This window comes from Gouania willdenowi, chromosome 9, assembly GCF_900634775.1.
Source record: "Gouania willdenowi chromosome 9, fGouWil2.1, whole genome shotgun sequence".
NCBI classification, from domain to species: domain Eukaryota; kingdom Metazoa; phylum Chordata; class Actinopteri; order Blenniiformes; family Gobiesocidae; genus Gouania; species Gouania willdenowi.
In genome coordinates, this window is record NC_041052.1 from 14,716,352 (window position 1) to 14,743,639 (window position 27,288).

Sequence of the window (27,288 nt, forward strand, 5' to 3'; positions counted from 1 at the left end):
AAAAAAAAAAAAAAAAAAAAAAGGGATACTATTGTGAATGTTAAAGATGTAAAGAAAAAAGGATGACTCATTTAAAGTCAAAGGGATGATTAGTTTCACATCTGCCTTAGAGTTGGGTTAGGGCTTGGTAATATGGTCCAAATATCATATCAATGTTTGTTTTCAAAATAAAATTTAAACAGATAATTATGAGTCATTCATTATCACAAACTTCCACGCAGGCACTTTTTTTTTAACAACTAGTTGCACAAAATCAACATGTATCGCCACTTTTGGCCTTTTCTCTCATTAAAGACAGCACGTATGAGTGAGTTCTGTATCTTTAACCCTCGTATTATCCTCGGGGGTCAATTTGACCCCATTCATTGTTTATCATTCAAAAAATAATACATATAATATATAATAATAGAACACATATTGCACGCATTGGTGTTCCTCTGGGGTCAAGTTAACCCCAAGCTGTTTCAACTGTGTAAAACTTGTCTGGTGACGCTAGAGAACAGATCAAGGTTTCATTACCAAGGGGTTATTTATGTGTTCAACAAATAAACAAAGTGTCTGACTGACACAAAGACTTTGTCAACAATTTTCTGAAAATAATTTTCTGAAGGCAAATATCTCTGGGGTCAGATTGACCCCAAGGGTAATATGTGTTAGTAATATTTGAGGATAATAAGAGGGTTAAAATAAGACTATTGATGTAACAATATTGCATAAGATGTAAATCTGGATGTGTTGCCCATTCTACTTACAGTGTGCTTTTTTGATGCTTGATTCCTTTTTGATCTAAGATAACATTATTACTGCTGCTGCTGCTGCTACAAAGTTGGTGAATGTCTTTAAAGTACAATAGAAACAGTCCCGCCCTCACTAAACCCAGTAGCTGTGTTTCCATTACAGATTTTTGCAAAATAAAAGCAATATTTCTAAATGTCAACAAATAATTTGGTGCTTTGAACTTGTTTCTATTGAAGGTTGTTTTGGGCAGCAGCCTCATAACTCCCGTGAAATCTCATCCCGCGAGGCATTGCCGCAGGAAGACGGACGCTCAGAACCTCCGTATAACACTCCGTATTCCTTTATTGTTTCACGTCTAATGTGGCAGTGGTTATTTTTAAGTATAATGCTAAAAAATGTCTATGTAAATGTTCTATTTATACGTACCGCGCTATGTGGAAAAAGTGTTTCCATAGCGTTTTTGCGACACATTTCACTATCGAAACGTCTGAAATTCCTCCTCATCAAAGCGTAACAACTTCTTTGCAATATTTGAGTGTTTTTTTGAAATCCATTACAAGTTTCTATTGCGTTACTTAGATTTTGCGCATTTCCAAGGCTAATGGAAAGTAACACAGCTACTGAGTCTGTAGTCAAGCCCCTTAACCTGTCACTGCCAACATAGCCCTTAGTCAGTCTGTGCAGCCATGACGTCTCCTGTAATGGAGCTGGTTTTGCAACCCAACCACCATCCTGGTATTCAGAGGTGTCCCACAGAGCAGAGATAATTTTACATCCGTTTGCCAATAACAGCTTGGAGTTATGGCTCAGACTTTGTGCGGTGCTTGCACTAAATAACGGTTCTTGCACCCATAGTGTTTTGATGGGTATGAGATAATTAGCTGCTGACCACAGACATAGTTTCCAGCTGAAAACGGGATGAAATAGTGCAACTCGATCCTCGGGGCAGTAAGTAAATACTGCGAGTGAGGTCAGTGGAGCGGAAAGACGGAGGAAGAAGAAACGTGTAATGTATCAGTGTTTATGAGTGAGAGGAGAAGCACTGCTGAGAGGAAACACCTCCACTGGGGCCTCAGTTTACAGCACGTCAACCTATGAGGGACACGTTAAATCCCTGCTGAAGAATTAATCAGTGCCACTTTTTAGCTTATTTTCTTTACGGTATGACTCGAGCACTAAGGCGGAATGATTTTTTTGTATTTTTATTGTTTATGTATTCAGCGAATAATAATAAAGTGCCTGACACAAAAACTTGGTCAACAATTTTCTGAAAATCATTTTCTGGAGGCAAATATCCTTGGGGTCAGATTATTTATATATATATATATATATATTATATATTTTTGTATTATATTAAATATATATATATATATATATATATTTAATATAATACAAAAATATCAATATATATTTTTGTATAGTTTTTATTCACATTTTATTTTACTGAAATAAATGGAGTCGACAAAATTCGTAATCAAGAACATTAACTGAAGTGCTAACAGAATCCTAAGGATTAGCAATGTGTAGACATTATGAAAACACTGATACATTTAGTCCAGTATAACAGTGTACTGTAAATTACTACATAATCTAACATAAAAGTCTAACATAAAAACCTTTAAATAACACCCTAGATCTCAGTGGCCCTAAACACAGATCAAGTGTGTTTCCAATAAAACAAGCACTGTATAATTGTAGAATTCTTTATCATTAGTTCTTCATGTGGTTTGACGCCTCAGGGCAGACATAGTAATGGATGATCCGGCTCCGTTATTGATCCAATGTCAGTCTATCCCACATATCCGTGATCCCTTTCCGGTCTATCTGCTGGTGCTTTCAGCCTTTTATTTTTTAAGTAGAAGTCTGGTGTACTAATACCAATGGTTTTGTTGTTATCTGAAGCCAGTGAGAATTTTTATTTGGATGTCATGATTGGATCGGCAGTATCTAACCAAGGGCAAAGCTTATTATCACACAGATTAATATGTTTTATGTGCTTCTTGCTATGGTATGGATTTCAATCCTCAGCCATTTTTTCTGTTGGGAACTGGATTATTTTAGCTCTCTGAGTCATTTGACAACTCCAATCGTCTCGAATCACCTGTGAGATGACGTATCGCCTCACAGTCGACTTTTTTGACACATTTCTCACACTCGCATTGGCAGGCAAGTTCTCACTTTGGTGTGAACTCCGTTTTACAGTCAAATGTTCACACGTGGCAACGCCCATCAGCTGGTGTGACGTCAGCGAGACAGACGGTGTATTCCAGTTAATGGTTTGTTTGCTCAGACAGGTCAAACTCACTGGAAGCTGTGACAAAGTCTGATTTTTCAGTGTGTTTTCGCACATGTTGGCTTCCTATTCCGTGTTTAAACTGCAGAGCGACCAGTCATAGGGTCACGTGCACGAGTCAGACCTCAGAGATTATCGGTATCCGTTCAGTGAAAACGCAGTGATTTAAACACTGTTTTAATCAATCTTTTTTTTGTGCGTGCTGTGTTTTGCATGAATTCATCAAATTATTACAACACGTGAAAATAAAACAAATTTCATTTTTTAAAAGACTTTAATTTTTTTTACTTTGCGGTAGCGCTCAAGATATATCTACATTTTTTAAGTTGTTTTTATTCATACAATCACACAGTACAAATAAAGTATTTCAGATTATTCATAGAGTACAGTCAAACAATGTCCTTCTTTGCAACTTTTCCATATTTCTGGGATATATATTCTAGAGCTTATTTTGTATTAAAATACCCCAAGAAACCAATAATATATTTTGGGATGTTGAGCAAGTCCCTTAACCTCAATCCGACTGCTCCCCGGTGTGCCTGCAATGGCAGCCCATTGCTACCCCTCAGGGAAAATGGGGAAAATGTAGGGAAACACTCATTACGGTGATGAATAAAGTAAATATTCTCAGAACAGCATGAAAAGCTCAGTTAGATGGATTTCTGAATGCGTACTAACCCAGACCTTCATCTAAACAAGCCACACTACAGAACTCAGTCACACGTGCTGTCCCATATGCTGCGTTCACACCGGATGCGTCACGAATTGTCCGTACATCCAGATTACATACAAAGTCAATGGATAGATGCGCCCCAGATGCAAAATCTTTCTTGTGCGGTCCGATCTGCATGTCAAGAGTGTTGACCAAGCTAGCGCACGCCCTATTTTACGCATATTCGCACATTCACAAGAGTTGAAAATATTGAACTCCTGCGGCTGTTTTGCATGACGAAAGCCAATCAGAGTCTCTGTTGATAATGACGTCAGGCCGTCACACGGACACCGGACTGTTCACCCATTCAACCATGGAGTAGAAGCTGTGTGTGACCACCTGGAGCTGTCTGACACAGCCTTTATAACCGGGACCGGACTAGGAAGGATTTGGAGTGGAGGAGAATCAGCGAGGAGGTGGTAGTAGCAGGTAAAAGTTCTCTCTGTAGTTTTCATCTTTGAAAATTGGTACTGAGCTAGGATAGCATTAGCCGCTAATCACACCGTCTTTTTTCACAGGTGGTTTATGTTTATAGGAGGAAAACGAGCGCAGCGCCTCGCTTCAGCAGGCAGTGAAACTCACACTGAGTTGGATGTGTTGCTAGTGGGCGGTGCTTCACTTCAGATGCGCATTTGAAGCAAATGGGGACATTATTTTATCCTGCGACACATGCGGAACGTTTCGTGCGCAGAAGACTCATTCCGTGTGAACGCAGCATTATAGGATAACAAGCCAAAAGTGGCACATTGTGCAGCTGTTTGTTAATGAATGTGCCTGTGTGGTATTTTTTTTAAACAGCAAATTTAACCCTGAACTGTGTTTTTCGATAGGACTGTTTTGATTTTAAAAAAATTTGTTGATTTATATCGTATGAAAATATAAAAATATCAAGATCTAAGTTTTGGTCCGTATCGCCCAGCCCTACTTTGTGGCCTATTACCAAAAGTCATGTGACCGGTACTGGCCCATGGCCTGGTGGTTGGGGACCACTGGATGACAGGAGTCTAGAAGTTATTCATTATTTGTTTTTTGTTGTTGTTTAGTACAGAAAAAAACAGATTATTTTGCAAGTTGTCTATGTAGTTTTTTCCTGATTTGAGCCACAAAACATTTTCGGGCTAAACAAAGCCTTTTTCTTTTATTCGTCATTGACTGTTATAGAAAGTGGAGAGAATAAAGCAGAAAGAAAGAAGCAGCTTCTTATGATTATGATAATTCACAATGATTGTGAAGGCTGGCTTTCTTTTGCGACTTTTTTTATATTTTTCTCTTGTTATTTTGAATTTTATGTTCTGACAGCGCCGGAGCTTGAAGTAGAGCGATTGTTTTGAACAAAAGCAGACATGAAAAGATGTCATATTCCCCCTCCCCCAGTTTTATATATATATATATATATAAAAAAAAGACTGCCAATTGTGCTAGCCTGTTATTGTTGAAAGCTTTCCACCGCCATCATTATTGTGGGGGAAAAAATAAAATACAAATTTTTTGTGGGAAAACACCAACTCTGACCTTCTCTAATCGTCCATCAGCTCCTGTTGGAGGGAAACTGGGTCACAACTGCCTTAATAAAGCTTCATACAAAAGGGACTATATGCATTTTTTTTTTTTAATATAAACTTGTGTCCACTTGAAACATCACAATCCTCTAAGTAGATGCTTATTATAAATTTATTGCACATGAATGACAAAATAACACTCAAATTAATGGCAAAAAGTCACACAATGACCAGAAATCTACAGCAAAAAAATGATTAATGATTTAAGACATGTTATACTTGGATGTTAATAAGATACTTTTTCCCACAGCATTGTTAACTATAATAAATGCATTTTAAAACCAGTTGCATTGTTAATTATCAAGAGTGCATAATAAAATGATTTTTTTTTTTTTTTTTTTGCCTTTATAAGGCATTGCTACAGTATATTAATGTCAATAAACATCTTTTTAATGTTGATTAGTTATTAAATCCTTCAATGAGTCTTTATTAAGAGGCTTAGTAACATATTAGTGCTTGAATAGCATTGATTTTTACATTTATGAAGCTTTTTTTACACTTATATAGCCTTATTAATGTTAATAATAATAACATTTAAAAAGGCCCAATGAAGAATCTCTATCATATCATTACTGATTATTACAAGACGCTTCATTGTGCTATTAATATTAATACATGTACATATGAAACTTTTTATTAACACTTATGTAGTCTTGTTCATACAATTAAAAAAAAAAAAAAAATGTTATTGGGAGATTATTTACCCCTTTTCAGGCATGTTAATAAGATATGAAATATGTATATATGTATGTTGATAATTATGTGTGGGTCTAATTAAACAGAGTTTATATTTTTTTGTATCACTATATTTTCACAAGATATAATTTATTTTATTTATTAACATTAAACGGTGTATATATTTGTATATATGTGTGTGGGTATAGGAATATTTGATATGTATGTGATATGTATATTTATTTATTTTTACTGCTTATTAAGGCTTATTACAAACACCTTAATATGAAGTGTTACCTTTTTACATTATGTGTGTTTTCAAGCTAACAAGGGCATAAAGCAGGGAAATGTTGTCTTCTATTTATCATTAAACGTATTGCTTAACGGTTTAGAATCCGTGCCACACAGTCTAAATGTGATGAGTCTGCTAATAATTGTTGCCAACTATGATAACCAGTGTTTCCTACACACACACTGTGAGGACTTTTTGTGTCCATTTTATGATTGTTCAAATTCATTCTTAAATAGGCGGTACTGTGCTTTTTTTCACCAATCTCCATTTGTTCTAAGAACCTCAACAACAGTATTTGAGGTTTATTTTCCAAAACTCGCCTATCAGGCTTCTGAACAGTGACTTAATGAGCAGTTGTAAAACAGGTTGTTTTGGGGTCTTCTTGCGAGGGAGATCATTGATCACCAAAAGCGATTTTCTTTTGCTATCCACTCTCTGTTGTTATTGTTTTGTTTTCAGCCAAAAAACTGCACATTACAGTAAAACACATGGATATCTAAGCGGCTATTGTGATTGTGAGTCAGACAAACACTGTTTCAGGGTGTGTTGAAGCAGAGTCAATCAGCTGAGTCAGCTGCTTCAAACACTCACCGGAGCTGCTATGTTGCTTTCTTCTCCTCCTCTCTGCTATTTATTACAGGAATAGTCCATTCAAAGTAATAGTTCACTGGCGGTATAACGGATACAAAAAATGGAACCGATTGTAACTGCTCCCTGGGCACTTCTCCGTTGCTGGGCACTGCTCTTCGGGGAGGTGTTAAATGCAGAGAACACATTTTGTGTATGTAGCTTTACATATATGACAATTTTGGGGAGGAGGAGCCAGGTTTGACAGGAGGAGGAGTTTCCGTTGGTGACATCAAGTAGCGGGGAAAATCCAACTCGCCTGTTTAGAGCTGACTTTTTACAAAATGTGAAATAACAAGGGAGGGAGGAAATGGAAGTTTTTCAACTTTAGCCTCTGAATGAGGCTAAAGGGATTTATATCACTGTAGCAAAACCATTATAAAGTGATTTTTTTTTTTCATAGTATCGCCCCTTTAAGATTGTATCAAGTTTGGGGGATGCAGGATTTCTTTGCCGTCGATGTCGTCAATAGACAAAACGGTTTGTTTTCATCCGTTAAAGACCAACAGCAAACAAAATATGCATAATTCAATCATTGTAGCTTACATTTCTTCCTATGGAAAATCCCCATGTTAGAACACATCTAGTAAGAAACCCTTCGAGCTCATGTCTAATCAGCCCAGCTCGCATTTCAGGCCTCCCAGCAATCTTTGTCTTTTGCTTTACCTGTGAAGTTGAAACTCTTTGCTTCATCTTTAATCATCAGAGGTGAGCGAGTAAAATCCGACCCTTTGAGAGCTTCTCTTTCATCCAGCGTCACCTTCATTGCATCTGTTTAGGAGGTTTATGGTGTTCCTTTGATGGTGTCATTAGTGAAGCAGTAGCCTCCAATGGAAATAATTATTCAACAGCTTGGATGACCTTCTACTGAGAGGAAAATGTTCAAATAAACAAGTGTTGTGCACTTATACCACACTTTGTTTTTGTTACATTATCAGGAGTGGGAGTGTCAACTCTGAAAGCAAGGTCTACCATCACATTAGTCGTTTTCACACATTTGTGAAATGTTTTTGAACAAAAACAATTGAAAAGGTTTTAAATGTGTTTGTTTGCAGTTGCTTTTGTAGTTTTTGAATCAATTTGTAAAGAAACCCTCCTGCAGACTGGTAGAAATGCTATCAATGGTTTGTCACTGGTTTCCCATGGCTTTCTACCACTCTGTTTGTTCTTGTTTAACTTCAACTGTCTATTAAAAGCAGGCATGGCCTTTACCATGTTTCCCCTATAATTGGGACCATTGCTGCTAAGAATTATGGGTCCTTTAATTTGCAGTCATACAGCAGTAATTAATATTTAAGCCTGCCATAGGATCAAAACAACCGTGACTGATTTAGATCAGATAATGACCAAAATATTCAACTTGTGGAGAATTGCAGCATGTCACGGTGCTCACGGTGGGTTTCGGTTTAGCTGATCAGGATTACATGTGGAAAAGTACTGTGTGTACATGGCTGAATGTTTTGTGCCATTGAAGATACATAATTGTTGTATTTAGGAATTTGTTGTTGATCAAGTTAAACAGGAAGCTCTCATGCCGCGATTGACATGTAAACAGACACACCCACGAATGTGCGCATTGAGCATGAGCTCAGCTATAGAGTAGGTGGGAGGAGGGCGGGACGTCCTCTGGCCCTACGTCACCGTGTGGGGAGGAGGAAGTCAGTGTTCTGTGTTTGGACACGCCCACTCATGAATATGCATAACTAGGCCGCAAATCAGCCTGTTTGTGTAGAATTTATCAGAAAGTGACTTTTCAGAGGCGACCGTGGCTCAGGTGGTAGTGGGTCGTCTTCTGATCGAGAGGTTGGGGGTTCGATCCCAGTACCTGACTATGTGTCGAAGTGTCCTTGGGCAAGACACTGAACCCTAAGTTGCTCTCAGTGGTCGACTAGCGCCTTGCATGGCAGTCCTGTCCCACTGGTGTGTGAATGTGAGAGTGATTGGGTGAATGAGCTGATATGTAAAGCGCTTTGAGACTGCTTCAGTGTGGTGATAAAGCGCTATATAAAATCAAGTCCATTTTTTTTTGGTATCTGCATCAGCCTTTGAAAATCCTATATCGGTCGACCTCTAATAAACCACTGTGGTCTGTAAGTTATAATGCAGTTTTATATATGTGTTGAAAAAGGATAGCCAGATTAATGTGAACGTATAATAGAGTATTTATCGTTATTATTATATTGCATGGAAGCTGCAGTTACCATCTGTTGTGGTGCATTATAAGTTGGATGAACGCGTGCTGTCTGGTTCCAGAGTATTTCAGATGTCCAGTCAGAGGTGTCATGAAGACTGAACTTACAGTTTTTGTGGGTTATTGTTAGAACAAGCACGTTCGCATTGGTCAAAACCATTTACCTCTGTAGCACCACACCTGGCGCAAGATTCTCGCACCCTTTAACCTTTTAGTGGAGCCACTCCCAGACAGAATTGGCTCCGCCACCATCGGTGTATGAATGGGACCATCAGTGTAGAATGCTTTAAGAGACTATATGTATGGTATAAGGTGCTATATAAACAATGTTCATTTATATACTTTTTTCAACATAATTGTATAGCGCAAAATACAAAAATTAATCTCATGGCACTTTTGAAAGTTATACTTATTAACATTTAATACACACTCAAATGAAGTGCTAATGCATTTTACTACTTATACCTTTTGTCATTTATATTATTATTGTTGTTTTTATTGTTTATCAATAGACATTGTAGTCTTCTGTATTTTTTTCATAGAACAGTTACATTTTGAATTTTATATACATTTTACTTATTCTTTATACCATTATAAGTAAATAACTCAGCCAAACTGTTATGACAAGTGAAGTTATTAAAGATTGTTTCAATATCGCTGGGGTGCTTTTTGGGTTAGATCAAGAGGTCAACACTTCAAAGCTAATGTATTAAGAGGAACAATTGGAGTGTACCAATTCTACCGAGGCAAGACAAGGACCACATTGTAGTGGGTAGAAAACTAGATCAGAGCAGATTCAATAGCGCTAACTTTTTCTTGATCTCTAGCAGTCTGGATTTATCAAAAAGAACCGAAGCCCCATGACTGGACATGGAAGGGCTGATGCATGTTTATGGCTCACATTAGGAGAACTTAAAGCTGTTTATTTAGTCAGAATATACTGTCCATCACATTTTAATCTGTATAGGGCATCATAAAGGAGACCTAAACACTATCAGGCAGGTGGACATAATGGACCTGGGTCTATATACGACTACTTGGTGTATTTTTGCACATTTTAAAGTTTTTCCTGATCTGAGTTAGTCTCTACCTTTCTCCTCAGCGGACATCTCCAGGATGTGCGATGTGGACGTATCTTCGGAGCCCAGCAGTCCCACGCTATTCGGCGAGTCCTCTGATAAATATTACCACGTGGATCGCTGGCAGAAGCTCCGCACTGCCGTCCGAAAGCTGGAATTCTGGGAAAACTTCAGCGCTGAGTTAATTGGGAGCGGCTTTTTCTCCAAAGTCTACAAGGTACTGCTGTCCTCCAGGTTGAAATGCTTCTCTGCTGACCTTTATGTGGTCAGGCCTACAAAGGCCTCCTTGTTAGAGACTCTAATTGGGATATTCCTGCCATCCTCGGGTTGGCCCCCCAAGTTTACGACTCGTATAGCATCTTATTAGGTATGCCAAAATTGCCAAAGCTGTATTCTAGTTTATATTAGCTATTAGATTAGCTCCTTGAATTCAGATTATGTATGTTATGCATTATTATTTCCCAAACAATGAGGAGGACATCCATTGGTACACTCATGGGTAATTTATAGAAACCAAGTGACATCACTGCTCAGCATCATAACTAACCTGAGGTTTAGTGGTTTGTCATGAATAAGTGCTGCCACCTGCTCACCTTAAGACATTGTTTTCTGATGACTAATGTCATCATTGAATCGTTAGAAAAAAAATGTTAAACAGACTAAATACGATCATAAGAAGTTTGTTTGTAGACGGACCTGCGTGCATCAGAGCATTTGTTTGTATGATGGCAGTCAGGTCTGCTTCTTGTGCGAAACACGCCAGGGTTAGGGTCAATAATGTTTGTAATTGTGTAGTTGGTAATTAATTACAATCATGGCATAATTATAATTGTAATTATAATTTAATACGTTTTTTGCTGTTGTAATCATAATTTAATTTTAGTCGAGTTCAGATAATTCGATAAAAAACTGTCACAACTTAATGAAACGCAAACATTTCTTAACAATTGTTAAAAATGTTGCATATCAAGTTTACCTGTTAGTTCGCTTGAAAATCATTTTACCATTAAAACGTAAATAAATAATTGAAATCGAGGGCTATGCTGACAGAAAAATACTTAGACGCTCACACCAAAAATATTAATACCAATATTTTCATGGATAAAGAAGCCTCACAAGGTAACTAAGAGATTAGAAAGAAATTAGATGATAGAAAATATGTTTTGGTGTATTTTACAGCTGATTTAAGACATGGTTAAAACTTACCTGTTATCATAAGAGATGCTAACAGAAAGCTAACACTATTTTATGTTTAATAAAGGCTCAGAACATAATTGTAATTGACTTTCAGGGGGAAAATAATAATTTTAATTTTAATTAACAATGGATCAGTGGTTGAGTAACCGAAGGGTTGTGGGTTCGAATCTCGCTCTATCCAAGTCATTGTTTCTATACTCGCTTTGATTCTCCTTGGAGAAAAATTGCTATATAAATCTGAGCCATTATTTATTATTATTGTAATTGGAAAACATTTTGATCAACGTAATCATAACTGAGTTGTAATTGAACATGTATAATTGACGACATAATTGTAATTGAAAACTTTAATTGAGCCCAACCCTGAAAGACACTGCTTCCTTTCAGGTGATGCACAGCACCAGCAGGAAGGTGATGGTGGTAAAGATTTACAAAAACGACGTGGACCAAGACAGCATTGTACGAGAGATCAGCCTGCTGCAGAAGCTTTCTCACCCCAACATCGTCAGGTGGCGTCACCCTTCTCCATGACACCTTTCCTTTGTTACATTAGGTGTATTTTAGAAGAAGCAGCTGTTCATCCTCCTACTTTTCACTTTTTACTGTTGAGATGTACAATCTCTTATTAGATTGAACATCTTATGTTAGGATACAAGAAGCAGGGCCGTGCAATTGCACAGTTCTCATATAGCCAGAAACGGCTCTGACTCAGTGTTAGTGCTGCAGCTGCAGGCCATACAAACAAAAACAGACACCAGCACTTCTGCGTGGGATATGCAGGCAGCCAAGCAAACAAAGTGTTTGTCAGTGCAAACTCATTTTAGCCATTTAACAAGGTCGTAGCCGCAAGGTTAGCTTAGTGTAGGCTACATAGTGCCATGGCGACAGCAGCAGGAGGTCATGCTGTTTGTACACGAACTCATGACTCAAGGAAATGTAATTAAGAATTAAGGTGGATGTAAGTCGATTAATGAGAATGTGGCAGCTTCATGTTTCTTAGCCCGGTTTGGTTTAATGAGGAATAGCGTCTACAGGAACAAGGCAGTGGTTTCAAACTTTTTTGGGTATTTTTCACTTTCCACCCCCACCTGCACCCATTGCCCACTAAATAATCCTGACAAATAACAGATTTTCCAATTCATTGATCTAACAGGGAACAAGTAACAAAATAAAATCAAAAATCACAAACTAAAATAAGTAGTAAAAATGACAGGAAATAACCAAACATTGTTTTCAATCTTTGGAATGACTATTTCCATATAAACATCAAGCAGAACACTTTAATTACGAATAATAATTTAATATGAAATAACTAATAAAAAAACATAATGTGACCATGGCCATTATGACTGTTTTCAAACCAACATATATCCTGTCCTATAGTTAAACATCTACTGGTGTTCATGATCCTACCCTCTGTCAATGTAGATATCTGGGAATCTGTGTTAAAGAAGACAAACTCTACCCAATCTTAGAGGTAAGTTCTGCTTTAATATCTGTATGTTTTTCAAATGCCATTGCCATGATCTACACTGAAATATGTATCAAATTTGGGCTGTTTAGTCCTCATCAGGTTACTGTAGAATCTGTAGTCTTTTATTTTGACATCATAAAACACTAAGTGCTTCCTGTATTGTGCAGTATGTGAATGGAGGCTGTCTGGAGGAGCTCCTGGCCAGGAAAGATGTTCCCCTCAGCTGGAGGGAGAAGGTGGACCTGGCCTGTGACATCAGCAGAGGAATGATCTACCTGCACTACAAGAACATTTACCACAGAGACCTCAACTCAAAGGTCAGCCCACGTCAACGTCGTTTTCACCTTTGACCAGTTGTTGCAAACTTCACAACTGACTGTTTAAAGCGTAAATATGTTTTTTTTTAATAACCTTGATAAGTAAAAAAGTCTGTGATATTTATGAGCTTAGGTGATAAATATAAAAAACAGAGTTTATACTTCGCATTTATCAGAAATCAGAAATATATGTGTGGGTTGTATGATGCTTCTGGATCCTGCTGTGTGTGTGCGTGCGTGCGTGTGTGTGGCTCTGCTCTTGTCACAATGCGCTCATGTTGTATAGGTGCGTTTGACCCGTGCTGCATCAAGCGTGGAAGTGAACTAGGAAATTTTCAAAATAAAACACCTGGAAATAGAATCCATATAAATGTTGAACTTTATTTATTTTTTTGCATCTCAGTACAAAATGGTCGGTAACCCTTTACTTGAAATTTCATACATGCATTAGCATTAATAAGGGTGTTAAGGGTTTTATTTAGTGTCGTTCGCTAAATTATGACACCTTTGGAGCTATGTTGGCATTTTTTGGATTAGGTGGAGGGATCGAGTGGGGTTAGGGGATATACCTGCGCCTACGCCGTCAACAAGGCGTGACGCCAACTGTACTTCTGCGTCAAGGGAACGCATCGCTATGCGATTGGCCGCCATGCCGTTTGGGGGTTGCGTGTGTTGTTACAGAGGAGTATTAAAAATACCTTGTTTATCTTCCAGTCATGGACATCAGTGTTTTATGTTTTTTAAGCATCTTAATATGTTATTTATTTCTGGACTATTACTTACTTACCTATACCATGTGTGTTTTGTTTGACACAAACATGAAAACAACAGTTTCAAAATGTGCGTTTTATTTTTTGATACAACATATGCAACATGTAAATAAAGTATAAAAGAGTATCGAGCGCACTGTTGACCGCTCCAGTCGACAGTCATCCCATCCATTTGTTCTAAGAACCCCAAAAACAGTATTTGAGGTTTATTTTCCCAAATTTGCCTGCATGTTTTCCAGAATTATAGCCTCTGAAAAGTCACTTTCTGATCAACTCTACACAAACAGGCTGATTTGCGGACTACTTATGCATATTCATGAGTGGGCGTGTCTATTGACGGGACACTGACTTCCTCCTCCCCGCGCGGTGACGTAGGGCGAGAGGACGGTCAGTCATTGTTTACTGTTAATGAAACACACACAAAAACTACTGTAGGACAGAGACAAGGCAGAGTAGTGTTAATAACAGTAAACACACACCTTTTGTCTGTGATTGACTCCATTGGGAGGTGCATCACGTGCTGCAGCAAAGAAAGGAAATAATGAAACTGGAACTTTTAGTCCATCTCTGTTCAATTGTAGAAACAACTCTCGTATTGCTCCGCAAAAAGTTGAAATAAGGCAATGTTGATTGGAAAAGCCAGTGACCGGGGATGATGTTTGGAGCTGACTGATCACAGCGCTTATGTTCCATGTCGCCTCGATGCCGAGTCAGGGTTTTTGCTGATTGGAGCAGGAAGCTTTCTGATCTATTGCAAAGTCTGTATTACGTTGGCAGCTATTTTGGGAAGGTTGCCAGTGATTTCTGAAGGATGGGGCAGAGCACTCAACACTAAGACTAATGTGATGAACAAACTCAAAATTAAGCTACTTTGGAGCGTTTACGCTGAAACCAGCTTGGAAAGGCTGAGTGCTCGGTTTGCAGTTTGAGGCCACATTATTGGATTTTACTGCTGGAAACAAAAGACTAAAGGCTACCGAATGTGTGCTTGCCTGAATCGAAAACAAATTGTTTATCATCATTGGCCTCCCCTTCACGCCAACCACTCAAGGTTGTCTGTCTTCTATTTCACCAAAGATACTGTGCAGACTGACGCTCCTTCGCCCCCCACCTACCCCAAGAAAAGATGGCGTTACGTGAAAAACTAAGACAACAAATGCAAAGCTGGATTAAAATAATTTAAATAAATTGAAAAATATCTTCGAGGTGAAACTGTTACCAAAGTTAACTGATATAAAATGTCCAAACAAATAGGGAGAAGGAACTCAGTCACATGACCTCCTGGCTCTTTGGTATCTGTCAGTCGGGAAATTTGCCAATAATGATCAATTCTTCATTAATTTATTTCTTTAAACGTAAACTTGCGTGTAATGCTTAAGCCAGTTTCTCATTTGTAAGTGAATATACGTCTCGCTGTGTCTTTAAAACATGTTTTCTCCAGTTAAGAACGGTCCCTCGCTCTGCTGCCTTTTTTCTGGTTTCCCGGCCTCCCGTCTAAAACAGCCAGTGATTCAAAGCAACATCATGACAGTCGGTCATTGTGATGCTAATTGACGGTTGCTAACGAAATGCTGTTTATGCACACATAACTTGTTGGCTCTGTGAGCCCATTGGAGCCATGTGAGAAAGTAGGGCCTCCCCCTCAGCGAACATACCCTGCATGTCGGCCTGGAGGCTACTCATTTGGCCTCATCCCAATCCTCTGCATTCACACTGAGGCCAGGGCTGATTTACGTCATACTCTGGTTACAGTGACTAGATGAACCATTCATAATATAATAAGCACTTTGTGTACAAGGAATCTCCAACAGAGAAAAACAATCAGAGATTTTATAATAATAAAAATAATAGGTAACATCCATGTATACTTATAATTGCAATACTATGTGTGCTCAAAAGGGAGTGGGAAGAAGAAAGACGTATTTAATCCCACCCCCATTCCTTAATATTCCCATACAATTTTCATCATATTGCTTCTGTCTGTTTGGACTTATAGAAATACACAATAAATACTGTTCATAAGGTGTCCAAAGTAACCACAGTTTGACTGGCGATAGTTTCTAAATGATAACGGAAATGCATTGTTTTGGTGTGGAATCTCCTCAGAACAGTTTCATATTTACTGAACCAATTTTCATGAAAATGTTTTATGATTATAAGGACCATAACATTTATCTACAATATAAGCTACCGTATTTTTTGGACTATAAGGCGCACTATCAGTGAATGGGTCTGACTGGGTCTATTTTCATACATAAGGCGCACCGGTTTGTTGTTATTATTTTTATTATTATTATTATTATTAAGGCTCATGAAGCGAAACAAAATAGTCAGATAAGTCAAACTTTATTTATTACCAATAACTCTCAACATTGGTCAGGTTTAACGAATAAAATATAAAACATTACACTCACTTTTTCAGTTCAGTATGTTGAAGCACAGTACTGGTACATATCACTACGGTAGCCCTGAAGCGCCAAAAATCCATCAAGCGGTGCAGCTTCATAGTTTACCAAAGTTGTACTAAAACATTTTGACATATTACTTTCATACATAAGGCGCACCTGATTATGACGCGCACTGTCGATTTTTGAGAAAATTAAAAAATTATAAGTGCTCATTATAGTATGAAAAATACAGTATATCATTGACCTAAATGGAGCATTTACCAAGCACACAGAAACACTTAAGAATACTTAACAAATATGTCAATGACTTTTGCCTTATTGTCAGCATTTTTCTATGAATTTCTATTTGTGGTTAGAAGTTGTAATTTTAGCCGCAGTGAGCTGCTCGTCTGAAATAGGAACCTCTGGCTTTTTTTTTCTTTCTTCTTTTATGATTTACCTTTACAGTTAGCCTTATAAGGATATTAGCTAAAAGTTAGCTATGCAGTTAGCGTCTGTAAAATAACCTGACATGAATTCTAAATCTCACTTTTATCGTTGTTACACAGATAGATCATTAGCTGAGGAACATTAGCATATAGCATTATTGCTAGCTTTTTTTTTTACCAATATATCCAATATAAAGTACGGAAAAAGTGCCATATATTGCGCCCCAAATATAGTCCCCAAATGTGATTTTATTTTTATACCCTTCCTCACTGAGGCCTGGTGATGGCTTACTTTAGTGGTTTTTGCAAGAAAAAAAAAACATGTTTGTCAAGAAAAGATGGCGCTACGTGTTGTGTCTAGTGTGTGGCTAGATTAAAATAATCAAAATAAATAGAAAACTATCTTGAAGGTAAAACTGTCACCAAAGTTAACTGATATAAAATGTTCTGGCAAATATTGGCCGATAAGATCACCCATCTTCAATTATTGCTGTTGTTAATTTATCCATTCTGTTAAGTTCTTTTTAAATCACCTTATAACTGACTTTAGTTCCTTTAGCAATAGCCTCATAATATCAGCATCTGACTTTGGAATATATGTGAAGGTTTTGTTTATTCAGACAAAATTTTTCAGGAACAAACTTCATTTCCCTGAAAAACCTTGTCTGAAGAAGCAAAACCTTACTTTAAATATTTGTTACTATGTCACAAGTTTTATCACAGCTTCTTAGGTTGTTTTGTAGACAATTCGTCCTGAAATCAAAAGTTTTAATTTGATTTTAAATGTATTTCTACCCAAGATGTGGCAGATTTGTCATGTTTTCTTTGTGGCTATGCACTTTTGTAAAAATGAAATTTTTATATATTGTTCTTCTTAAAAAAACATCGTCAGGTGTCAGAAACTATTAAGATTAACCATAAAGATTTAGTTCTATTTTTTTCCTTTGTGCACCAGGAGTAGGGTTTGTTCTGTTACACACTTTGAAAGGTTTAACTGGGATTAAAACATGATCCTGTTTAATTGTGGAGCATTTGAATCATGTGACGCCAATGTGTCAGGATCAAAAAGCCAAGTCACATTTCACAGCCTCTGAACGTAATTATGTCTTTGTGACGTTCCTTCAGTAACTCTGAACTCCAGCCTGAGCTCTGGGAAAAAAGTTGTCTTTCTCTTGGATTCCTTTTTCTCTTGTATTGGCATGTCTTTTTTCTGTTTTTGCAACCCAAACTGTTGCTTTCCTTGGCAGAGCGAGCAGGGGCCGCGGCTAAATTTAGAGCTGATGTCTGGGGCCGATTTCTTCTTTTTTTTTTGTTTTTTTTTCTTTTGCCTGGTAATGAAAGGCTACTGAATGGAAAGGGCTTCTTGTGCAAAGAGAACCAGATGTCCAAGACGTCTCATCCACACCCTGTGAGCTTTACTGCTGGAACAACACAGATTTCCATACATGTAAACTAGTTATTCCTTAAGCTGCCACTATGTTCTGTTTCAAACCTTTGAGTTCCTCAGCTGCAGATAAAAACATGTTTCTCTTCTTTTTTGTTTTTATTTTAAAGCATAGTTTAAAAGTGTGACCTTTAGAGGGACAAAGGCTTCCCAGAAGCTCACAGGCAGACAACAGAGGAGAGGTGAATAATTTAGTGATTGAAGAGCCTGCTGAGACCATCACAAACACATGAACACACAATGAAGAGCTTTCTATTGAAGCTGAAGGAAAAAGGTGCAGAAAAGAAAGCAATGGTTCCCAACCCTTTATGGATCGTGACCCCATTTTGATATCAAGAATTTCTGGCGACCCTAAATATTTCTTTTTTTCCTAGAATTAGTTTTTGATCATGTTTGTTATAGAGTACAAATAAAGTTGTGCCATCTCAGATATTTATATACTGCACTTTATTATTATTATTATTATTATTATTATTATTATTATTATTATTATTATTATTATTATTATTATTAATAATAATGATAATAATAACTAATAATTAATCAGTAATTATCATTATTTTTATTTGTTTTTTAATCAATTATTAGATATTTCAGGTGACCCCACATATGGTCCCGACCCCAAAGTTGAAAAACACTGTCTTAACCCTTTACTCAATGTTTATTCAGAAACTTAATATATATATATATATTTTTTTTTTTTTGTAAAAGAATAATAATTCAAAAAAATTCAAAAATACATTTTTAATCAGTAATAACGAGACATTTCAGGTGACACCATTTAACATGCTCCGGTCATGGTAGCATGGTAAACTCAGGATTACCATGACTACCTGTCAACATTGAGTTGTTGACTCTGAGGGAACCTATGACATCATCAACAAGCAGTTCCACAGTGTGGATTGGAAAGTGAATGGGATATACTGTAAGAAAAAAAAAAAAAAAAAAATATATATATATATATATTTTTTTTCCAATTTTTTTTTCTTTTGGTAGCCAGAACATCACCAAAATGTAATCACTTGTTCCATGTCCCATTTATCAATTTTCATTCATAACTTTTCAAGTTATCTTGCTAACTGACAAACAGAGTGACTGACAGATAAACGGGGGTAAAATAACTTTCTGCTTTGCTCTTTGCGTGGGTAATAAGAAGAAGAACAGACAAATGACAACAAAATACACAAAAAACCCACACAAAATGATGATGGAAATAATCTTGATTAGAACATGAACTGTAAATACAAGGATACGTCTCAGTCGCACCAGACCTGAGGTGACAGGAAATGATGAAAAACCGTAGAAATAAATCTATTCACAAGACGCTAAATACAGTTTTATCCACTTATTTACATAATGAGATTCTTTTTTTTAATAATTTGAGCAAAATGTGGTAGTCTGACATAAGGGGGTACTTTAGCAAAGAGAAAGAGAAAAGGGGTTCTAGGGCCAACAAAGTGTGAGAACCACTGCTCTAAACAACATAGTATCACTGCCCCCTGCTGGTGAAAAATAACATTCTGAAACTTCTTTTTTCTTCTTCTTTTTGCTGCTGTGGATCTCCAGAACTGTCTGATCCGGGTCACACCCCGTGGGCGAGAGGCTCTGGTGACAGACTTTGGTCTTGCCAGAGAAGTGGTGGAGCTGGCTGTGAAAGATCCCGGTAGGAAGCTGTCGCTGGTGGGCTCTGCGTTTTGGATGGCCCCCGAGATGCTCCGAGGGGAGCCATACGATCGCAAGGTGGGAATCCTTCATCTGGGATTGGTGCTTTAATGTGTATCAATACGTGGAATTTACTCTGAGCAGGGTTGGGGTCAATTAAAATTATAATTGCGTAATTGATCATTAATTACAATACTGGTGCAATTGTAATTGTAGTTTTAAAAATCTGTTGCTGCGTAATCGTAAATAAATTGTAATTGAACCCATGATCATAAGAGATGCTAACAGAAAGCTAACACAAGAGACAGGGTAACTTTTATCATGTTATTTATTTCAGTCTCAGTAATTGTGATTCATTGTAATTGAACTTTAGTAATTGAGAATGTAATTGTAATGACTTACAGGGGAAAAATAATAATTGTAATTTAATTGCAATTGGGGAAAAATGGTGGTCACTGTGATGGTAATTGAATTGTAATTGAACATGGATAATTGAAACTGAAAAATGTATTCAACCGCAACCCTGAATCTGAGTAAAAAAACAGTTTTTATGTGTTTTTTACCTAATCCAATCTCTGGACCAATAACTGTTTGTTGTAAAATATCCAAAGTGTATTCTTCGGTGTCATCAAAGCTCAATAAACATATGAAACAGCTGCAATATTATTGGTTTAACGAATAAGATGTATTTTTATTCCAAATATTGGATTTCTTGTCCCCCTATCCATCATAATCTCACACAAATCTATGTTTCATAGGTGGACGTTTTCTCTTTTGGAATCGTTCTGTGTGAAATCCTGGCCAGGATTCCTGCTGACCCTGAGATTCTACCCAGAACACAGGTTTGCCCGTCACTAAACTATGAAGGTAGATATGTTGCAAAATGGGAGAGCTTTTAGAATGTGATGTGAGCTTTTTTTTTTATTAAAAAAAATCCACCCACGTGAAATTAATTTAATCTCACAAACGATGGGAAGAAATGTAGCGATTAATATTTACACAAACAAAATGACTTACTTGCGTAAATGATCGTTTGCAGCCACAACTCTCCAGGTTGCAACGTCTCCAATCTGCCGCTGCAGATGCACAAACTACTTTTCTCGCGTGAATCTGCGCTGCTTGAGTTTTGCGACACATTTTGCAAGACGTCTGTCGCAAAACTGATTCGCGCTTGTAGAAATGTTTGAAAAAGGTTTATAGAGTCATTTCTGAACAAAAATAGCCATGGGGAGAGCTTCTCCTTGTTTAAATTCAGGTAAACTCTATGTGGAATTGAGAGCCGAGAGCTGACAGCTGATGCAGTGGCCAAGCGGTTAACGTATTTTACAAAATCTACAATCTGTATAATGTGACGAAGCAATACAACAATGAACATGTATGTCAACTGTCTCATGAAAAATAAAGAACGATTTTGTGAAATACATTTCGAAAAGGAATTTCTACGAGCTCGAATTAGTTTCGCGACAGACGTCTCGCAAAATGGGTCGCAAAACTCAAGCAGCGCAGATTCAAGATGACGCCTCCAGGATTTTGATGCGTGCAGGAAAGATTGTGGCCGACCCCTCCCACCCGGGGGTCACAAACCGTTTCAATCTCTCCCCTCGGAAAGGAGACACAAAAACAAGTTCTTATATATATTTATCATATTATCCTTTATTCTCTATTTTTCTTCCGCGCACCGACTACCAAGTCAAATTCCTTGTGCTGTCTTAAAAACTGTACTTGGCCAATAAAACATTTCAGATCCTGATTCTGATTGACGCGATGAAAAGTAGCGGCAGATTTGAGAAGTTGTAAACGGAGAGTTGTGCTTGTAAACGATCATTTACGCAAGTAATTAAAAAAAACCAAACATGTGAATAAATGTTGGATTACAAGTTTGCAGCTGTATTTTTATTTGTGTAAATATCAGTTGACACATTTGTTCCCATCATTTGGGACATGAAATTTATTTCGCGTGTGTGGATTTTTTTATAAACAAGCTCTCACATCACATTCTACAAGCTCTCCCATTTTGCACCAATACCTACCTTCATAGAAAACATCTTTCTCTTCAAATACTTACTAAATACGTTGTGTTTCAGGACTATGGGCTGGACAAGAACGCTTTTGGGGAGCTGGTGAACGACTGTCCACAGCGTCTCCTGGAGTTAGCGGCGAGCTGCTGTATGGTAGGTACACACACACACACCGTCAGTGTGTGTTCGATCCCCGCTAACGGTCACCAGGGATTGTGGAGCTCATAATAAGCTCACTAATAAGAACAAATGTAAATAGAAACAGGACAGACAGAAGCTGTCATTAAAACACATGAATCGTTTTGGGTGATTTAATATAAGAATACAAGTAGTCTGAAATACAGAATATTTTCTACCAATCATAATAAATAGTTGGGTAGAGTTGACTGTCAAAGCTGTACGGTCAAACAAATGCCTGGTAAATATTATAAGTCAAAGGTGACCAAGTGTGTATGTATGTTGTTTATTCTTTTATTTGTGATATTGTGTATACCTCAATCAATTTGTTTTTGGAGTTATGAATATTTTTGTTGTAATTTTGTGTGTTTTTGTTCTAGTTTTGTTTGTTTTTACAGATTAATTTTGTCTGTTTTTGTTGAGTTTTTAATATTTTTTAGCTGTGATATTGTCTATTTTCATTGTGTTTAGTGTTATTATCTTATTTTTATGTATCGTTTGTAGTCTGTTTGTGTATTTTTGTTGTTATTTTGTACGTCATTGCTGTTATTTTGTGTGTTTGTTGTCGTTTTGTGTGCTTTTAGAGTCATTTTGTTTGTTTGTTTCAGTCTCACTAAAAATATTCAAACATAAATCACAATTTAAAAATATATAACAAGACTAAAACAGGCAGAAGCAAAAATGCTTATATGCCCAGCATACAGTAAATACCATTCAAGTTAGTTGTAATAACACACACAAATGAAATGCAAGCATTCAATAAGTACATTTGAGTTGCCTTTTTTCAAATAATGCGTAAAAAATTATATATATGTATTTATTTATATACAGTACAATATTAAAAGAACACAAACATGTTGCAACTGCTTTACATAACTATCTAAATAACATTGTGACATTTTTTTTTTTTTTTAAATTAAATAGTCACTCATTTTTATTTCTTTATCAACAGTATTCCGCAAATTAACCCCAAAAACATTCTTCTAATTCATAACTTCTAATTTTGCTTTTGCTAAAATTAACATAAATTGATTTCTTAGGCTGTATTTACTGGTCTGTAGTGAGAAGTGTTTTGGAACGTTGTGTTTTTTTTTTTTTTTTCATAAGAAATAATATCTTTAAATTTCACAAGTTTTGATTTCACAAATAATGGATGTGTATGGTCATAATATCCTGCTTGGTTTATGAATAGTACAGCCTTTTTTTGGAATAAAACTAAGGCTGGATGATTAATTGCATTTGCGATATTATCGCGATATCATAAAACACGATTTTGTATTCGCAAAGGCTGCGATTTTTTTATTTTTATTTTTGTCTGCACATGCTGTCAAAGGTCTACACTACAAGAAGTGCAATCTTTCTATATGATGAAGAGGTAAAGCCACAGATTTGTTTGCTTTATTGTTGTAATCTATGCTTTAGATTTTATATCTATTTAAATAAATCTGAATTTGTTTATTATCAAACAGATTGATTTATTGCTTGTGTTCATTGAAAAATACATGGCAGAAAAAATTATTGCATATTAAATTGCAATATTCAGGGAAATAATTGCAATTAGATTATTTCCCAAAATCGTTCAGGCCTAAATAAAACAATATCATTTATTATGGTTTTAAAAGTGTTGCCCCAGAGTTCTACGCAGTACGTCATATATAGCAGTACGAAAGTACAATACATTATAAGTAGGTAAATATTTAGTTTTATATAACAAACCGAGGGATGCGTTTAATGTCTAATTTGCCGATGCCTGCTGTACTTTATATGTACGTTCTACATTCCTGAGTTTAATTTGTGTAACTAAACTAAAGCTCGTAAAGAAGCTGTAAAATCAAACCATAACCAAATATCTTGATTTTCACATTAAAATCAAACCAAACTCAAAGCTAACCCTGTCTCACTTGTCCTCTATCCGCGCTGTCGATCAAAGGTGGAATCTTTCCGCCGCCCCGGGTTCATGGAGCTGCTGGACGAGTTGGGAGAAGTCGCTGAGAACCTGGAACCACCTTCAAAACCTGACTTGGCCACGAGCTGAAGGAACGTGGGCGAACCTCACCCGTCCATCACCGACGCCTGAGGCTCTGCTTTTATCTGCTCACTGATTGGTCAGAAACCTGTGGTTAAGCCAGGCTATAATATACAGGTAGACTTTGGATTTTCTGTGGCGTCCTCCTGCTTCTCACAGACATGCGGCGAGTTCTCAGTGGGCGTCTTTGATTCAACACATCAGTGAACAGTCTCACAGTCAGGAGTGAATACACACACGCGTGTGTGTGTGTGTGTTTCCTCTCCTCTGATAGTATTTGAGTTTGTTTGTAGAAGACAACACAGACCTCCACGTCTGTTGATGTATTTTATTTTCTATTTATCTGTTTGTTTTATTCTATTCTTTAGATTCTGCACATTTGGACTTATTACTGAAATAGTCTTAACATTGTCCTCCATCTCAAAGGCTGAGAGCTGACAACAAAGCACCATTACAGTATGTAAGCATTGGACAAGCAGAATAAAGATTAATGCTGCAAAATGTTAGAAATATATTATTACTTTGCAAGAGAACAGTTTCGTTCTGGTTTGTTGGAGTCCGAAAACTCTTTACTCTGGGCTTTTATTGTGTAGGAGTCAATGACTCTGCTTATGAGCGTGTATTTCTTTCTTTTTCATGTTAAAAAAAAAAAAAAAAAAAAGTTGATAATGTGCCTGTCATGGCAACAAAAATCCAATTCTCTGTTATTGTACAGTTTGATTTCAACAGTCTTACAGGAAATGCTGATGCAGATGATGATTTTAAAAAGACATTATTGTTTTTGTCATGTTTTGTTATTTGTTTATTTGGTTTGCGTTTTGAGTTCACTGCGTTCTTGCTCCGTGTACATTCTTGGAAGATTTTTCAGGCAGCTACGATCCTAAATACGTCCCTCCATCTTTGTTTTTTGTTTTTTTTTTTTAAAGAAAATTAACCAAATCTTTCAAGATGAGGTTAAAAACATCGATGAAAGGTTTGATTCAGTTTTTACGTTCCTTTCTGTATAACTTAAAATGTATTTTTTTGTTATTGTACTGCAAAATAAAATTGTCATTGTATTCTTATGTGTGGATAAAGTGTGTTAATTAATTTAAGGTGTTGGGCAGTGGTTGGAATTGGGCTGCTGGGGGAAAATATCTTAGGATTTCTCTGCAGGCTTTTATTTTTGAAAAATGCCTTCTTTTTTTTATGTGACAAATCTTTGCGAAACGATGACAAACCTAACAACAAATATTTTTAATTCAAAACATTTTTTTTTATAAAATATTTAAAATCACTTCAATGAGAAAAAAAAAATCTTTAGAATATATATATATACATTTTCATTTTTATTATAAAATGAACTGATTGTGTCCATTTGCCCCCCAAACCAATCTATTTAGAACAGTTATTCTCAACTGGTGGGTCGGGACCCAAAAGTGGGTCGCGGACCTGTACTGAGTGGGTCGCGAACAGCTGGTCAAAAATAAATAAATACATAGTCTCTCATGTTGGACTGGTCTTTTATTTTGAAAGAAACTTTTCTTTTGACAGGCATGCTGTAACATGCATGTTGCATGTATAGATTCATGTTTTAAACGAGAGAATGTGTGTTTTCAACAGCTAATTTTGAAAAACGCGGGTCACAATTTAATGGCCGTGGGAAAATGTGGGTCTCAGGGTGAGACCAGTTGAGAACCCCTGAGTTAGAAGACCTCCCTATATGATCAGCTCAGTTATTTAATATAATCATGCACTAAACCACATCCACTGGGATTGTTTGTCATTTTATCCTTAAACCACTCATACTTTTTGGTTATCTAAAAACCTATAACCTCCACAATAACCGTCCTGCTCATCATCAGCCTTTAAAATATGTTTTTAATTTTTTTAGTATATCATTTCAGAGCTGTTATTTACTATTATGCAGTAGTTGATTATGAGAGCTATTGGTTCACATTGGTCGTGCACATCAAAGATGATGAAAGATTCAGTATTTCCTTTCAGAGTTTAAACACACACTGTATCTCCACCCACAGCATCAGAATACAGAGAAAAGCCTTGATGAGGATGCATTATGCAACACAAATCAGTGTTTTTTTTTTTTTTTTTTTACCTCTTTTGTAGGTGTGCTAGCTGTGTTTGATTAGAGGCTGAATGAGGTCGACCCTGTATCTTTATTATATAAGCTTTGCTGAACTACACTCAATAGCTAACAAGTTTAATATAAACAGTAAAATCCACTGATTCATAGAATTTCTTAAAAAAATAAAATGAAACACTTCTTTTCATATTTACTAAGAAAAATGTATGTGTTACTGTCTATGGAATCACCTGACAAAATGGATTAAGCAAAAGCAAAATGAAAAAAGCAAAGACAAAACGGAAAAAGAATATGACTACATTTGTATTTTTTTTTTTTTTTAAATTATTGATTCTCTTAATGTTTCCTTTTAATTTTGGCACTTCTGTGATTCCATAAGTGTCTACTAATAGAGTTTTAACAGACTATTATTGCAGTACATTTATCTAGTAAACTTTAACTGCATTCTCTAGCAAAACATCATATACAGTATTTTTGGGGGGTTCCGTCAGGTAACGTTCTTCCTAAGTCAGAGTTTTTCAACCTGGGAACGTTAGCCCACATGAGGTCACCTGGAATTGAAATGGGGTCACCTGAAATGTCCTGTAATTGATTTAAAAAAAAAAAAAAAACACTGATTAAAATTGTATTTTTAAGGTATTTTAAACATTATAATTTTTCAAATAAAAACACCACAAACAATCTCAAACAACTGTATTAAATACTTTATTTTTCTCAAATATATATAACAAAAAACTCTTCCCCACCCCTTCCATTTTCCTACCCTGACTCCCTGTTCCCTGTTCCCTTCCCCCTCACACTGGCCTCTCTTTGTGTGTGTGTGTATATATATATATATTCTCCCTTTAAATAAAGTTTTTTTCAACCTTCCTTAGGGAGGGCTGGTGATGGTCACAATTATGTAATAAAATAGATGTATTTGTTTAATTGTAATAAAAAAAACAAAAAAAAAACATGTATTGCTGTCTTAAAAAGATTGCACTTCGTGTCGTTTTGACCTTCAACAGCATGTGCAGACAAAGTAAAAAAAAAAATAGATAAGCAATAAAATAAATGAATAAAATGTGAATAAAAAAGATTAAATGCGAATAAATAATTATACATCTTGTCACTTTGTG

The 27,288-nt window shown here is 36.5% G+C and overlaps 1 protein-coding gene across 2 annotated transcripts in view; it reads left to right on the plus strand.

Annotated features, from left to right (window-relative positions):
• The window catches only part of LOC114469758 (dual specificity testis-specific protein kinase 1), a 36,884-nt gene extending 11,907 nt beyond the window's left edge, over positions 1 to 24,977 (plus strand). For both annotated transcript variants that reach the window (XM_028457548.1, XM_028457549.1), the window contains 8 exons: positions 10,190 to 10,383; positions 11,751 to 11,872; positions 12,792 to 12,840; positions 13,005 to 13,154; positions 19,771 to 19,944; positions 20,625 to 20,708; positions 21,951 to 22,037; positions 23,992 to 24,977. In XM_028457548.1, the coding sequence (XP_028313349.1) occupies positions 10,190 to 10,383; positions 11,751 to 11,872; positions 12,792 to 12,840; positions 13,005 to 13,154; positions 19,771 to 19,944; positions 20,625 to 20,708; positions 21,951 to 22,037; positions 23,992 to 24,096 (965 nt within the window). In that variant the 3' untranslated portion in view covers positions 24,097 to 24,977. The remainder of the gene's footprint in view (positions 1 to 10,189; positions 10,384 to 11,750; positions 11,873 to 12,791; positions 12,841 to 13,004; positions 13,155 to 19,770; positions 19,945 to 20,624; positions 20,709 to 21,950; positions 22,038 to 23,991) is intronic.
• Positions 24,978 to 27,288: the final 2,311 nt, after the last annotated feature.